Here is a 16,935-nt window from a genome sequence, read left to right as displayed (position 1 = left end):
CAATCTTAATTTTAAAATAGTCAGAGATGGAGAATCCACCACAACCCTTTGCAAAATGTTCCAATGGTTAGTTACTCTCCCCCTTTAAAAAAATTACCCTTTATTTCCTGTCTGAAACACGAATTATTTTGAGGAAGTTCTATGGCCTGTGTTAAACAGCAGGTCAGACAAGACAATCCCAACAATGGAGCATGAAAATCTATGAAAACAGAAACAAATAAATTGATGCATTCAAGCCAAGGTGATTTACTAAGTTTAAAAGTTCCCATATTGTTTAAGTTTTGTCACAAGCCTTTATTTAAATGATTCTTGACATTTTAGGTGTTAATCTAACCAAATTTTTTGAGACCAAATTCAGCACTAGAAGTAATTGCCTCTGGTTCTTGGACTGGCATCACATAACATTCATAATGTATTATTTGACAGATAGGGCAGAATGACAATTTGCTAGTAACAGATGCGACACATTGCTATCACTAGCCAATTATTTTGTGCAGATAAAGACTCAAAAGTATACATAACATACACAGTTATCTGTTACACTGCACTTTATACTAATTGTAAAGATAAGGTAACATACAGACTTCTTTTAGCTCCTGTTGCTTGTGGATCTATGACTCTGTGCTCATCCCACCACAGTGCTGCAGGCAAAATTTTCCCTCCAACAACTTTCTGTGAGTCCTTAATATATTTAATTCAACTGCTTCAACTTTATTGAAAATTTGGTGCGGAAGCCCTTGTAACATTCCAAACTATGAATGCAAACAGTGCTACCATCGAAATAAAATACAAGAGATGGTCTGACGGCTTGTGTGTGTAACCTTCTTATTTTGAAACATGCTGTAAGGCAGGCTGAGGGAATTATTCTGTTTTAAAAGTCATTTCAAATATTTATAAATGATGTCAATGTTCTCTTTTCTATTTATATTGGTACATCTCTGTACTTTCTCTCAATACAATTTATAGTCTATACTGTGGCAACTGCTGATCACTCTGTTTTATGAGTCTCAACTGATGACCAACATATCCTGCATTCTCCCTTTCTGAAAACTCCATACCATTTCTCTGTGGGATAATCCTATTACACACTGGAAGGTAAATTAATTCAGATAAAATAAAAACACTTTATCTTTGTTCAAAACCTGAACTATACTTGCAATTTTTGAGGTTAAAAATAGTTGGGCTATTTATTGAACATAATTTCTGTGCAATATAATGCAAATTTGAAACTGTAACTTACGAAAACTAAGTTGAAATATTAATTCAAGTAGACACAGATAAGAACACTTATCTAGACTGAAAACTGATTAAAGAACAGTACATAAAAGTTAATTATAAATGGCACCCAGCCATAATCAAGTGGCATCAAGTTGACTGATATGCGTGTTTGTCTGCTTCAGGGAATCTGTGCTATACCTTGTCTCAAATATTTCTTTTGACTACAGGCAGTCCCCGACTTACGCGGATCTGACTTATGTCGGATCCGCACTTACGAACGGGGCTCTCTCGCCCCGGAAGTCGGGGCGAGAAAGCCCCGTTGGTAAGCTGCTCCGGTGCCCCTCGTCTGCTGGAGACCGTCTCCAGCAGACCAGGGGCACCGGGCGGGTTCCCGCGCTTCTGAGGCTTTGCCAGAGCAAAGCCTCAGAGGCGCGGGACCCCCCCGCGGCTGCGGCTTCAGTCCGGGAGCCTGTGGTCTGCTGGGGACGGTCCCCAGCAGACCACAGGCACCCAGATTGAAGCGGCAGCAGCGGCCGTTCCCCGAGCCTCTGAGGCTTTGCTCTGGCAAAGCCTCAGAGGAGCGGGACCCCCCTGCGGCTGCGGCTTCAGTCCGGGAGCCTGTGGTCTGCTGGGGACCGTCCCCAGCAGACCACAGGCACCCAGATTGAAGCGGCAGCAGCGGCGGTTCCCCGCGCCTCTGAGGCTTTGCTCTGGCAAAGCCTCAGAGGCGCGGGACCCCCCCCCGCGGCTGCGGCTTCAGTCCGTGAGCCTGTGGTCTGCTGGGGACCGTCCCCAGCAGACCACAGGCTCCCGGACTGAAGCCGCAGCCGCGGCGGGGTCCCTGCCTCTGAGGCTTTGCCAGAGCAAAGCCTCAGAGGCTCTGCTCCCCGTGTCCCTGGTCTGCTGGGGGGGGGGGGGCAGCTAGTGTGCTGCTCCCCCCCCCCCCCCCCCCCCAGCAGACCAGGCTTTTGTTTTGGACTCTGGGGCAGAGCAGCTGGGGCGCTGCCGATTGGTCCTGCAGCGCCCGCACTGGGCACTACTGGACCAACCCGGCAGCACCCCAGCTGCTCTGCCCCTGGTCCTAATTCAGCCGCTGCTGGTCAGTTTCAGCAGCGGCTGAATCAGGACGCCTGGGGCAGAGCAGATGGGGTGCTGCTAGGTTGGTCCAGTAGCACCCAGGAGCGGCGCTACTGGAGCAACCCAGCAGCACCCCAGCTGCTCTGCCCCAGGCGTCCCCAAGTCAGCTTCTGCTGAAACTGACCAGTGCTGACTACAGGAAGCCCCAGGCAGAGTTGCTCTGCCCCGGGCTTCCTGGAATCAGCTGCTGATCAGTTTCAGCAGCAGCTGACTTGGGGACGCCTGGGGTTCTTAAGTTGATTCTGTATGTAAGTCAGAACTTTCGGTCAGTTTCAGCAGTGGCTGAATCTGGACGCCAGTTCCGACTTACATACAGATTCAACTTAAGAACAAACCTACAGTCCCTATCTTGTACGTAACCCGGGGACTGCCTGTATTTGGAAGAGGCAATATATGGCATATTAGCTAAATTTGTACATGATACTAAATCAGGAGACGTTGCCGAGGAGCGGCGCTACTGGAGCAACCCAGCAGCACCCCAGCTACTCTGCCCCAGGCGTCCTGATTTAGCCGCTGCTGAAACTGACCAGCGCTGACTACAGGAAGCCCGAGGCAGAGTTGCTCTGCCTCGGGCTTCCTGGAATCAGCTGCTGATCAGTTTCAGCAGCAGCTGACTTGGGGACGCTTGGGGTTCTTAAGTTGATTCTGTATGTAAGTCAGAACTTTCGGTCAGTTTCAGCAGTGGCTGAATCTGGACGCCAGTTCCGACTTACATACAGATTCAACTTAAGAACAAACCTACAGTCCCTATCTTGTACGTAACCTGGGGACTGCCTGTATAGTACAGGGAGGTAACAATCCTTCCCAGGAAATAAACTTTTCTCTATGGCTTGTGACATTCAGGCCAGACCAGACCCCTATAGTGATCTCTTCTGACCTTAAACTATCTGAATAATTTTATTGTAATACAGAATTCCATAACATTGATTAAGTATAAAGTTATTTACTTACTAAGACCAAAATTCAAGGAGTTGTTAACCTGCTTCTATCAGTGCTGATGACTTCTTTAACAATTAAACAGACTAGTTATTGTCTTACTGTGGCAATAAGCACGATACAAGAGCCTGAATGGAAAAATTCTCTCTCTTGATTATTTCGTTTGTGCTCTCAGTTCAGAACTCAATAAAGCACTACTTTTCAATTATAAACTACAAATCTTCATCTAAAAATTACAAATAAAGTAGGTTTTAAGTCTTCATTTGTATTCATTTAATAAACTAGAATAATTAACATTTTGTATGTAAGATTATTTTAGGTCACCTTTAACAATTATTCAGAGAGCAGTACTGACACTAAAAACAGAGTTAAAATCAATTTTTTCATTACTGTAACATCACTACTAAATACTGTGGATTGTTTCATCATACTAATAGACTGTAATTCAATCTCATTGACAGCATCCCAGGAATCTAATTATTTCAAGTATTACAAATAAGATTTCTTGTATACTGTACTCATTTAGTTGAAAGCAAAGTGAAGAAACATATCAAAAGTAGCTTTTAAAAAAATCAAAAGTCTATTGCAAAAGTTGATGATTCCCTCTCTCTCTAAATATAAATAAATAAAAAGAGATTTGTGCATCTCCATCTGTCTGTGAGCCTGTTTGTTCAAGAACACTTCGTAAAAGGTAAGAGCTAGGATCACCAAATTTGATATGCAGCTTTCTCTTCTCCTAGCTTACAGCAAGGTCAGGGTTTGATTGTGCCAGAACAACTGATAGTGCCAGGAAAAGGACTGTTTTCCATAACATGGAAAGAGAGAGGTTGTTCAGAGGGATGCGATACTGAACTATCCAGGGTAGAGCTATCCTGCAGAGTGACTGCTGGGGGAAGGCATGCTACCAATGGAATGGTCAGGAGGACTATGACTCCACCATCTTACTTGCCAGCACACCAAGTAGCCCCTCCCAACCATCCCCTTCCTCCCCGCCCCCCAAACCTGGGCAACCTCAATCTCTTTATATCTTATAATCAGCTTGCTCAGAATACTATGTGATTGATTACGTATTTGTTCCAATATGACCAAGTTTCACAGAGAATACTAGGACTGGAAAGGACCTCAAGAGGTCATCAAGTTTAGTCTTCTGCCCTCCTGGTAGAACCAAGACCATCTAGATCATCTCCGACAGATGTTTGTCTAACCTGCTCTTAAATATCCCTAATGATGAAGATTCCACCACCTCCCTGGGTAATTTATTCCAGTGCTTAATCACCTTGACAGTTAGGAAAAACTTCCTAATGTCCAACCTAAACCTTTCTTGCCTCAATTTAAGCTCATTGCTTCTTGCCTATCATCAGAAGTCAAGGAGAACAATTTTTCTCCCTCCTCCTTGTAATACTGTTTTAAGTTCTTGAAACCTGCTATCATGTCCCATCTCAGTCTTCTCTTTTCTAAACTGTACAGGCCCAATTCTTTCAGTCTTCCCTTATAGGTCATGTTTTTTAGATCTTTAATCATTTTTGTTGCTCTTCTCTGGATATTCTCCAATTTCTTCTCATTTTTCCTGAAATGTGGTGCCCAGAACTGGACACAATACTCCATTTGAGGCCAAATCTGTGCAGAGTAGTTTTGAAGAATGACTTCTCATGTCTTGCTCACAACACTCCTAGAATCTTTTTTTGCAGCAGCGTCAGCCTGTTGACTCATTTAGCTTGTGGTCCACTATAACCTATACGTCCCTTTTGGCAGTACTTCTTCCTAGACAGTTACTTCCCAATTTGCATATGTGAAACCGATTGTTCCTCCCTAAGTGGAGTACTTTACATTTGTCCTTATTAAACTTCATCCTGTTTACCTCAAGACCAATTTCCCCAGTTTGTCCAGATGATTTTGAATTATGACCTATCTTCCAAAACACTTGCAACCCCTCCCAGCTTGGTATCATCTGAAAACTTTATAAGTATCTCTATATGGCATTATCTAAGTCATTGATGAAGATAATGAACAGAACCAGTCTTACAACTGGTCCCTGCAGATCCTTACTTGTTGTGACCTTCCAACATGACTGAGATACATTAATAATTGCTCTGTGAGAACCGTTATTCCATCAGTTATGTACCTACATAGCAGCCACATGTATGTTGCATTTCCCTGATTTATTGATAAGAAGGTCATGTGATGCTATATTAGGAGCTTTACCAAAAGTCTAGGTATACCACATCTATTGATTCCCTTTTATTCACAAGGCTTTTTTTCCTATCAAAGGAAGCTACCATTGGTTGGACAGGATTTGTTCTTTATAAATCCATGATGACTTACTTATCACCTCATCTTCCAGATGTTTTTGATGGATTCCTTAATTATTTGCTCTAATATTTTTTCTGCCACAGATGTTCAGCTGACTAGTCTGCAGTTTTCTGGGTTGTCCTTATTTCCCTTTTATAGATGGGCACTATATTTGCCCTTTTCCAGTCACCTAGAATCTCTCCCATCTTCCACAACTTTTAAAAAATGATAAATAATGGCTCAGATACCACCACAATCAGCTCCTTGAGTATTCTAAGATGCATTTCATCAGGCCCTGGTGACTTGAAGACATTTAACTTCTCTATGTAATTTTAACTTGTTCTTTTCCCATTTTAACTTCTGAACCTATCCATTTTCACTGGCATTCAGTATGTTAGGCATCCAATCGCCACCAAAGTTCTTGTTGAAAATTGACAAAAATGTCATTAAGCACCCCTGCCATTTCCACATTTTCTGTTGTTTTTCCCTCCTCTTTGAGCAATTGGCCTACGCTGTGTTGGGTCATCCTCTTGCTTCTAATATATTTGTAAAATGTTTTCTTGTTACCATTCATGTCTCTAACCAGACTGAGCTGATTTTGTGATTTTACCTTTCTAATTTTGCCTCTACATACTTGTATTATTTGTTTATATTCATCCTGTATACTTTGACTTAATTTCCACTTTTTATAGGAATCCTTTTTTGATTTTTAGAGTATTCAAGTTCTCCTGGTTAAGCCAGAGTGGTCAGTTGCCATACTATCTTTTCTATGCAGGGGAATAGTGTTCTCTTGTACCCTTAATGTCCCTTAGAAAAACTGTCAACAGATCTCAATTGTTTTTCCTGTTAGTCTTGCTTCTAATGGCACCTTACATACCAGCTCCCTGAGTTTACTCAAGTCTGCCTTCTTAAAATCCACTGTCTTTATTTTGCTGTTCTCCCTTCTATCATTCCTTAGAAACATGAACACTTTCACTCAAGCTGCTTTCCACTTTGAAATTCTCAACCAGTTCCTCCCTATTTGTTAAAATCAAATCTAGAACAGCCTCCCTAGTAGTTTTCTTCACATTCTGAAATTTAAAAAAAGTATCTCTAATGCATTCTAAGAACTTGTTTGGCAATCTGTGCTTTACTGTTTTATTTTCCCAACAAACTGAAGTCCCCCATCACCACCAAATATGCACCTAGCAAAAGTGAATCCCCAATTAAAATTGTTTCTGAAATAGTTTCCTGGCATTTCCTACTTCTTTATTAGTATTAAGACACAGTTCTTAACAGCTTTGTCACACAAGTAAAAAATAGATTTCAAGTGCTGCAGGATTTAGTTACAGAAAGTAATGTTGGTAACATCAATACAGTCTATAATAACATAAAGACTGCATACCATCAGAGTGCTGAAGAATGCTTGGGCTATAAGGAGAAGAGAAAATCTAAGCAATGGATCCAACCAGACACTTGGAAAGTTATAGAGGAGAGACTTAAATTGAAGAGTTAGATGATTAGCACTCGATCAACAAGATTACAAGAATGTTATAAACAACAGTATAATGAGGCCAATAAGATAGTTAAGAGAATGGTACGTGCTGATCATCATGCTTTTGTCGACGACCTCGCAAAAGAGGCAGAAAGTGCTGCGGCTCAAGGAGAACAAGGACAGCTGTATAGAATTACTAAGCAAGTGTGTGGTAAGTACCATTCCATAGTCAGCCCACCTATTAAGGATAAGCAAGGAAAATTGCTCACAACACAAGCGGAACAAGATGCTTGCTGGGCTGAACACTTCAAAGAAATACTTAACAGAGAATCATCGGAAGAAGGTGTTAATATATGTGGAAGGGAGACAGATTTAGATATTAACATCGATCTACCTACCAAAGAAGAAATTATATCAGCAATCAAGAAAACCCCAGGAAAGGACAACTTGAATGCAGAACTTTTCAAAATAGACCCAGAGACAGCAGCTGGAATACTGGAACCACTTTTCAGAACAGTTTGGACAGAAGCCTGCGTACCGGAGGATTGGACTAAAGGGGTGATTATCAAGATCCCAAAGAAGGGCACACTCAGCGACTGTAACAACTGGCGCGGAATTACCCTTCTATCAATACCCAGCAAGATCCTCGCTAAAATCATCATAGGTAGAATATCAACAGCAGTTAATGAAACGCTGAGGAAGGAACAGGCAGGTTTTAGAAAAGGTAGAACAGATCTTTGCTCTGCGTAACATCATAGAACAGAGTGCAGAATGGCAACGACAACTTTACGTGAACTTTGTAGACTTTGAAAAGGCTTTCGATAGTGTAGACAGAGACAGATTATGGCAGATTTTGAGGGCCTATGGAATACCGTATCATATGGTGAAGCTCATTAGGAGCTTCTACAAAAATTATAGCTGTTGTGTTGGAGGAAGCGATATATGGTTTGAAGTCAAGACCGGAGTTCGTCAAGGTTGCGTAATGTCGCCACTGCTCTTCAATCTTGTTATTGACTGGGTGATGCGACATACGACTGAGGAGGGGCATACCGGCATTAGATGGATGCTTTTCTCTACACTTGAAGATCTGGATTTTGCCGATGACTTGGCACTTCTCTCTTACACTCATCGGCATATGCAAGATAAAACAGATACATTAAATAAGTATAGTTCACAAGTTGGCCTTAAGATAAACCAGAAGAAGTCAGAAGTCATGACTCTGAACACTACAATACAAACCCCCATCAAGATCAATAACAACGATCTTCCTTTTACTGATAGATTCGTATATTTGGGTAGTATCATCACCCCAGATGGTGGAAGTAAGCAAGACATTCAGAATAGACTGAGTAAAGCACAAAATGCCTTTATCAGTATGAATAACATCTGGAAATCCTCAAAGTACAGCGTGCGCACCAAGCTGAAACTATACAACAGCTGTGTTCTCCCAGTGCTTCTCAATGGAGCAGAATGTTGGCGCATGATACAACGAGACCTCACTAAATTGTCTACACTTCATACCAAGAATCTTAGAAGAATAATCAGGATATTTTGGCCAAATAAAATTTCCAACGAAGACCTACTGTATCAGGTCTTGTAAACAAGAAGACATGGCCACTATAATTATGAAAAGACGCTGGCGATGGATAGATCATGTGTTACGAAGAGAAGACAGATCTATTACGAAAATTGCAGTCCACTGGAAACCAGATGGGAAGAGAAAGAGAGGAAGACCAAAAACAACCTGGCGCCGAACGGTAGAACAAGAATTAAAATACCATCATCACACTTGGGGAACAATAGGCGCTTTGGCCTGTGACCGACAGAAGTGGAAGGACTTTGTTGCTGCCCTATGCACCATTGGCGTAACGGGCAGTAAATAAGTAAGTCTTAACAGCAACAAAATTAATACTGAAGGACCACCAGATGGATGTTTATTATTCCTTAAACTAAATATAAACATGTCACAAACCCGGTCAGGAAAATCACAAAAATAGATCAGGCTTGGATAAAACCTTTAAAAACTAAGTACTTTTCAGAGGTTGCCTCCTGGATGTTTACTAAATTTGCACACGTCACTAAGGCTTATGATAGATAAGGCACATTATCCCTCTGTGTAAGTATCTTCTGAAACATATCTATTAGTCACTTTGAGCTGGATTGTTGCTTTTATAGTTTATAATCTGCTATAAATCGCCCCATATATTACTATAAAAAAGAAAATACCACTGTATAGGTTTGTGCGTGTGAACACTTTTGCTTCCATCATGAAGTATCTGTCTCTCTGATTCCAATAAATATTTGTCCTTTCCTTGAGAGTAGATTTATTTTTTCCCATAGTTCTTTTTAGTCCCACTTTATATATATATATATATATAAAATGTACAAATTAATGCTTCCTAAAGGTTGATTGGCCTCATGAGGAGAGTGATAAACAGTGCCTCCCCAGGGGTGCATCTAGACTACATGGCTCTGTCAACGGAGCCATGTAAAATAGTTTACTCAACAGTCAATCAAGCGGGAATTTAAATAATCCCCACTTCATTAAAATAAAAATGGCTGCTGCGCTGTGCCGACAATCAGCTGATCTGGCACAGCGCAGCAGTCTAGACACGGCGCGGTTGACAAGGGAAGCCTTTGTCGACCACACTGCATCTAGACTGCCGTGCTGTGCCGGATCAGCTGATTGTCGGCACAGCGTGGCAACCATTTTTATTTTAATGAAGTGGGGATTATTTAAATTCCTGCTTCATTGACAATGTTGAGTAAACTCCATCGATGGAGCCATGTAGTCTAGACGCACCCCAGGTGTGGAAAATGGATCATGGCACTCAATCTGGACTCTGATAAGGAAGAGACCTGTGGTAGAAAGATTATAAAGAAAGAGAAAGACTCCTGGGTAGTCACTGGGGCAGAGAGCCCATGTGGAAGTACCAGGCAGGACAGAAGTCAGGAGCCTGCGCAGAGGGTGTTGGTCTGTTGTTTTATGAGAAAGACCAAATTAGAAAAGGCTGACGGGCATGGCAAGGCTCCTGCAGGGTCTCTGAGAAACTAGTCTGAAACTCTGTGAGAAGACTGTTATGGGGCTTTCACCACTTTTACTAGACTGGTAAAACCTAATTATATATAAGGCTATGATTTAGTCACAGGTATTTCTAGTAAGAGTCAGGGACAGGTCATGAGCAATAAACAAAAATTAACAGCTTGTGACCTACACATGACATACTAAAATACACGTGTATTATTATATCAAATAATACCTGTACGACAAATATCTTGGGGTGTGAGAGATGCTGGAGGGGTCACTGCTGGGGGGGAGGCACTCAGGGCCAGTAGCACCAGCTACCAGGAGCTATGGATTGTGGCTGCCCCAGCCAGCTGGTTGGGGACCGCTGTTTGGGGCTGAGGATCACAGCTGGAGATAGTGGACTGTGACTGTTCCAGTCAGCTGGTCAGGGACTGATGCCCAGGACCATGGACTAGAACCATCCTGAGATTGCCGCTAGGGGCTGCCGGAGGAGTGGCTGGTGTGGCTGTCCCCAAGGCCACTCTCAAAGTGGCTGGTGCAGCTACTTAGGCTCTGGAGTACTGATGTTAAGAAGTGTGTACTTTGTTAATTGTATAGTCAACAAAAATTGTGTCAACTACACGATTAATCAATAAAGGTTAGCATTGCAAGCACTTAGTCACAGCTCAAGCCAGTTCCTGGCAACTACCCGCACTGCATTTCTGCATTATTAGGAGCCTGGGAAGCTAGCATGCAGGCAAGCTGGCTCATTCCTCTAATAATGCAGAGCCACAGCTGGCATAGTTGCTGGGATCTGGCTTGAGTTGGGACTGAGTTAGCCTGCCTGTGCGCCGGCTCCCCAGTATCCTAATAATAGAGTTGCAATGGGGGTAGCCCCCCTCCAGATAATGTCCTCCAGTACCTCGCTCTTGAATGATCAATCATAGGTGGTGAAACGTGGCTGAGATTGTCTGACATATCTCCGGCAGATATGCTGCTTCCACCTGAATGTTGTGGGCTACGCAGAACTCCTAGAGGGGAAGGGTTTCTCTGCACAGGGGACAGGAGCAAGAGCGACACTGTCTGTTGATATAAACCATTACCGTTGTATTGTCCATTAATACTTAGACTGTCTAGTGGCTCAGATCAGACAAGAATACCTGGCAGGCCTGCCTGAACGCCCTCAGTTCTTTGACATTTATGTGGAGCTGCCGCTCCGAGGGTGACCACATGCCTTGAGTCCACCACTTGCTCAGGTGAGCTCCCCATCCCGAGTCTAATGCATCGGTGATGAGCTGCACCATCAGGCTCTGGCTCACGAAGGGCACCCCCACCGATACTAAGTCCTCTTGCATCCACCACCCGATGGACTGGATGACGTCTTGAGGGACTGTGAGGATTGTGTTCCGTGGTACCTATGCCTGATTGAATGCTTGGATCAGCCACAACTGTAGCGGCCTGAGTCTCAGCCTGGCGTGCAGAACCATGTAGGTACATGTTCCTAGTAGCTTCATGCAATTTCTTGCCGTTGTGATTGGAGAAGCCACCAAGCCCCATATAATGGTGCTTATGGCCATAAATCGGGCCCTGGGGATAGAGGCTATGCCATTTGTTAAGTCTAGTTGAGCCCCCATGAACTCTATAGTTTGAGTGGGTATCAGGGTGGGTTTCTCCTCATTTATCAGGAGACCCAAAGTGCCAAACAGAATCCTGATAAATGTTGTGTGTTCTAGCACCTGTTCCTTTGAACATTCTCTGATGAGCCAAACATCCAGGTAGGGGAATACCAGGACTCTGCACCTCCTGAGGAAGGTGGCCATGGCAGCCATACACTTTGCGAACACCCTTGGTGCCATGGACAGGCCTAAGGGGAGGAAACTGGAAGTGTTCCTGCCCCACCATAAATCTGAGAAACTGCCTGTGGGTGGCCCTCACTGAAATGTGAAAATATGAATCCTTGAGGTCAAGGACAGCAAACCAGTGCCCCAGATCCAGGGAGGGAATAAAGGATGTCAGGGTGACCATCTTGAACTTTGCCTTTATTATAAAGGTGTTGAGATCTCTCAAGTCCAAAATAGGTCTGAGGCCCTCTTTTGCCTTGGGGATAAGGAAATACCAGGAGTAAAAACCCTTTCCCTTGAAGTTTAGAGGAACCCTTTCCACCGCCCCCTGTTGAAGAAGTGAGAGCACTTCCTGGTTCAAAAGAATCTCATGAGAGGGGTCCCTGAAAGAAGGACTGGGAAGAGGAGCGGGAAGGGGGCAAAGAGGTGAATGGGATAGAATACCCCACAGCCACTAGGTCGAAGACCCATCTGTCAGTCATAATCTGGGCCCAAGCCTGATAAAAATGGAATAGTCTGTCCCCAAAGGAACTAGTATGTAATGATGGGAACTGGTACTCTGTCCTCGGGTGCACCCTCAAAATGAGGTCTTAGGTTTCTGGGAAGGAGGCAGCCCTCCATTCCTTTCAGTGTTGGAGCGAGACCTCCATCGCCTATTGCGCTCATTGGCATTATTGTTATTGCCTGCCCTGGGAGAATTCCCTTAATGGCTTCTGGTCCTGAGGTGGCTCTGCCACCTGGTAGGTCAGCTGTGCCTGGTCACGGACCTCTGATCCCTCATTCTGTCTGATAGGATGTGACAAATCCCTTTGTGGGCTGCCTCTATATTCTGAGGCAGGAGCCCTGGACATGGGGGTTGTCAACAGAGTACCCCTGGACTGAGACGCTCCAGATCCCTGGGAGGATGGCACTGGGCCCTGCATTTGGTGATAGGCCCAGGGGGTCCAGAAGGGCCATTACGGTTGCATCTGCAGTGGCCATGTCTGATGGGGCTGGTACTCCTAGTCCCAGGAGTGGTGCCAGAAATGGGAGCGGTACTGGGACGATCTGCACGAGGAAGCCCCTGACCCTGAGTCGGATTCTGATGAGCAGCCTCATGCAGACCAAGGAAGGGCTGTCAAGGGCACCTGAAATAGATGCTGGGGTCGGTGCCTGGCCACGGACTCCGGCTTTCCACTGTGCACTGGAGGAGGAGTGGCCTCATCACCATAGGTGGCAAAGGGGCTGATTCACTATGCAATGTGGTCATAACTGGTGCACTCCTCCTGTCCCCATGGAGCAGCCGTCCCAATGATGAGGATGCTTCTGACACCATATAAGACAATGGTGCTAACACGGCTACTGGTGTTGACAAGGGCAATGGTGCTGACAAGGCTACCAGTAACGACGAGGAACCCAGTGCTGTCCAGGCCCCCGGTGCCATAGTGTTTCCCAGTTCTGACCAGGCCCCCGGTGCTGTAGAGGTACCCAGTACCACTAATGCTGTAGCCACATGGCTTGACTGACCGAAGTGCTTGACGTGGCAGGCTGACGTGTTCAGTGCCGGAGATGAGACCGGCGAGGCAGTCAGATCTATTAGTTCCCTTGAAGTGTTGAATGTTTCGAGGGGAGAGGGTCTGTCCATGTGTATAGACTCTTCTTGGCTTGGGCTTCTTAGCTGCCAGTGCCTAGAGGGGCCTGGAGCATCACGGTGGCAAGGTGAGGCTCTTGCTGGGGTGTGGGTACGGTGCCGACTCTCCAAACATCTCCCCCTAGGCTACCTCTTCTTCTTCGGGGTTGGAGACTGGGATCTGTGCTGTGGCGCCATAACCTTCTTCTGTGCTGCAGAATGCACTGGTGCTGCTGAAGGCTCATGCAGAGACACCGGTGTGCTCCGCAATGCTGGTGCCCGCTCCAGTGCTGGCTGAAGTGCAGATTCCATAAGCATCAGCTTCAAATGGGAATTTTTTCCCCTCTTCGTACAGGGTTTAAAAGCCTTGCAGATTTTACAAGATTCTGTAAAGTGGCCCAGTCATTTCAGACAGGCTTTATGAGGGTCCCCACAGGGCACAGGCTTTGAACAGGTCCCGCACGGGTTGAACCCCTGTGGACCTGGCATCACCCTTCCCAGGAGGGGAGAGGAAAGTTTGCACCCAAAGGAACAATCTACTAAGCACTGGCTATTTACACTACAAAAGAGCTACTAATGAGGTAACTATTTACATACTGGGATTGCTAAAGTCAGAAGACAAGACTCTCCAGCTACCCTCAAGGTTGTAAGAAGGAATTGAGGGAGGGAAGGGCCAGTAGGGGATACTTATTAACCATTATCTCCGTGCCACTCAAGGGGGCACCCTGCTGTCCCAACAGATATCGCTGGGGGACAAAAGCTCTGGATGCATGCACGCGCGGTGTGCGTGAACCTAATTCAAATTCACATAAGCAAGCTCTCAAAGAAGAACCTGTTGATCACTATTCTTACCTACATGGCTCTAGCTTCCACCCAGGACACATTACAAAATCAGTTGTCTACAGCCAAGCCCTAAGATAGAACTGTATTTGTTCCAATCCCACAGAGACAAACACCTAACAAGATATTTATCAAGCACTCTTAAAACTTTAATACCCAGCTGGGGAAGTAAGGAAACAGATTGACAGAGCCAGACTAGTGCCCAGAAGTCACCTATTTCAAGACAAGATCAACAAGGAAAATAACAAAACACCTGTGGTCATCACCTATTGCCCCCAGCTTAAACCCCTCCAACACACCATTGACAATCTACACCCATTCCTGGAAGACACTCTCACTCTTCATGGTCCTTGAAGGACAGGCCAATCCTCACCTAGAGACAGCCCCCACAACCTGAAGTAAATACTTAACCAGCAGTCACATACCACACCTCATATACACTCACCCAGAACCTACCACTTGCAACAAATCCTGTTGCCAACTCTGTCCATATATCTATATAGGAGACACCATCACAAAACCTAACCACGTCAGCCACGCTATCAGGGACTCATACAACTGCACATCCTTTAATGTGATATATGCCATCTAGTGCTAGCAATGCCCCTCTGCCATATAAATTGGCCAAACCGGGCAGTCTCTGCAACAAAGAATAAATGGACACAAATCAGATATCATGAATGGTAACACAAATCTGTACAGGAACATTTTTTAACCTACCTGGACACTTAATCATGGATTTAAAAGTAGCTATTATTCTACAAAGGAATTTCACCATTCAGTTAGAGAGAGAGATTTCTGAACTGGAATTCATTTACAAATTAGACTACCAATCTAGGCTTGAATAAAGACATGACGAAGTTACTAACCTTCATGCAGCAACAATGTTTCTTCGAGATGTGTTCCCTCTTGGTGTTGGGCTCCACTCTTGGTGTCGGGCTCGTCCCAGAGTCACTGGTCGGAGGTTTTCAGTAGCAGTTGTCAGCTGGACCGCGCGTGCACGGTCAGCGTCTTGAGGCTTTTGCGCCTTTGATTGTGTGATCCAGCTCCCATCAGTTCCTCTCACCGCTCGGTTGTCTGCAACAAGAAAGAAACAAATTCCAGAACAGGGAGGAGGGTGGGATGTGGAGCACCCATGTGGACACATATTGAAGAAACATCATTACTGCACGAAGGTGAGTAACTTCGTCTTCGAGTGGTCCCCGTGGGTGCTCCACTCCTGGTGACTATAGAGCAGTACCCAGACAGTGCTCCGGACTTAATGTTTGTCCACCATTGATAATACTGCAGAGGCCACAGCCGAGTCTTTGGCTAAACATTGCACAATTGCATAGTGTCACATGAAGGTAGTATTTGATGACCACGTGGCCGTCCGGCAGATATCTTCCAGGGACACTCCACGGGCAAAGGCTGTAGATGTAGCTATCACCCTCGTGGAATGAGCTTTTGGTTGTGAGAGAAGAGATCTATTTCGGGTAGCATGACAGGTGGTAATACACGTGCCTATGAGTTTCGCAATACACTGGCTGGAAAGCACCTTTGGATCGTTGTGCTATCGACACTAGTAATCTGTCCGTCTTGCGCCAGACCAGTCCCGAGTTCTACTGATATAGAAGGAGAGTGCTCAGCACATATCCAGGGTGCGTAATAAGGCTTCCCCCTGATGAGTGAGGTTTAGTATAAAAAGATGGTCATACTATGGGTTCACTAAGATGGAACAAAGAACATACTTTCGGAATAAATGTCGGATGCAAATGTAGTGTGACTGACTCTTTAGTGAACACTCAACGGTGGATTTGCCATCGGTGCCGCCAACTCACTAACTGTGTGCCGATGTAATCACTAATAGGAAGACTACCTTCATTGTTAACATTTGAAAAATTATACAGCAAACTTGCGATAATCTGACACCTTTAGGACCCAGGGGGTGCCGGATTATCAGATATGCCTGACTATTGGAAGGGGGGCTATGAGCGGTCTGGGGTGGGGTGGGGGGATGCCACCCCAGACCCCTCATAGCCCCCCCTTCTGATAGTCCGGCTCTGCCCCAAGCGTCCCCAATTCAGCCGCTGCTGGTCAGTTTGCTGGTCAGTTTCAGCAGCAGCTGAATCGGGGACACCTGGGGCACTGCCGGGTTGGTCCCGCAGCACCGAGGAGCAGCGCTACGGGACCAACCCAGCAGCATCCCAGCTGCTCTTCCCCAGACGTCCCAGATTCAGCCGCTGCTGAAAGTGACCAGCGGCTGATTCCAGGAAGCCTGGGGCATTGGAGCATTGGATCCACCAATGGAGTTTTACTGTAGTTGCTAATGTCTCAAATGGAGGATACATCATGGTATTGAGTACCAAATCTAGGTTCCACAAAGGGGTAAGCGGTCGCCATGGGGAGGTGAAAGTTTGTCAGCCCTTTTAGGAACCTTTTAGTAGTTGGGTAGGAGAACATGGAGAATCCTTCTATAGGGTGATGAAAAGCACTAATCGCTGCCATGTGTACTTTTACAGACGAGATTGACAGACCGGAACCTTGCAAATGGACAACGTAATCAAGGATTCAATGGAGTGAAGATGCTTCGGGGTTAGCCTGA

The 16,935-nt window shown here is 45.1% G+C and overlaps 1 protein-coding gene across 2 annotated transcripts in view; it reads right to left on the bottom strand.

Annotated features, from left to right (window-relative positions):
- Nucleotides 1-16,935, bottom strand: part of SH3YL1 (SH3 and SYLF domain containing 1) — a 103,331-nt gene that overhangs the window by 20,100 nt on the left and 66,296 nt on the right. The window contains exon 10 of one of the 2 annotated variants that reach the window (XM_025188605.2): nucleotides 15,221-15,428. The exons of the other annotated variant lie outside the window; for it this stretch is intronic. Within the exon in view, the coding sequence (XP_025044390.1) occupies nucleotides 15,223-15,428 (206 nt within the window). The 3' untranslated portion in view covers nucleotides 15,221-15,222. The remainder of the gene's footprint in view (nucleotides 1-15,220; nucleotides 15,429-16,935) is intronic. 2 annotated transcript variants of the gene reach the window in all.

Source organism: Pelodiscus sinensis, chromosome 3 (assembly GCF_049634645.1).
Source record: "Pelodiscus sinensis isolate JC-2024 chromosome 3, ASM4963464v1, whole genome shotgun sequence".
NCBI lineage: Eukaryota > Metazoa > Chordata > Testudines > Trionychidae > Pelodiscus > Pelodiscus sinensis.
The sequence above is the reverse complement of the archived record's forward strand: the minus strand, read 5'-3'. Positions and strand labels throughout refer to the sequence as shown.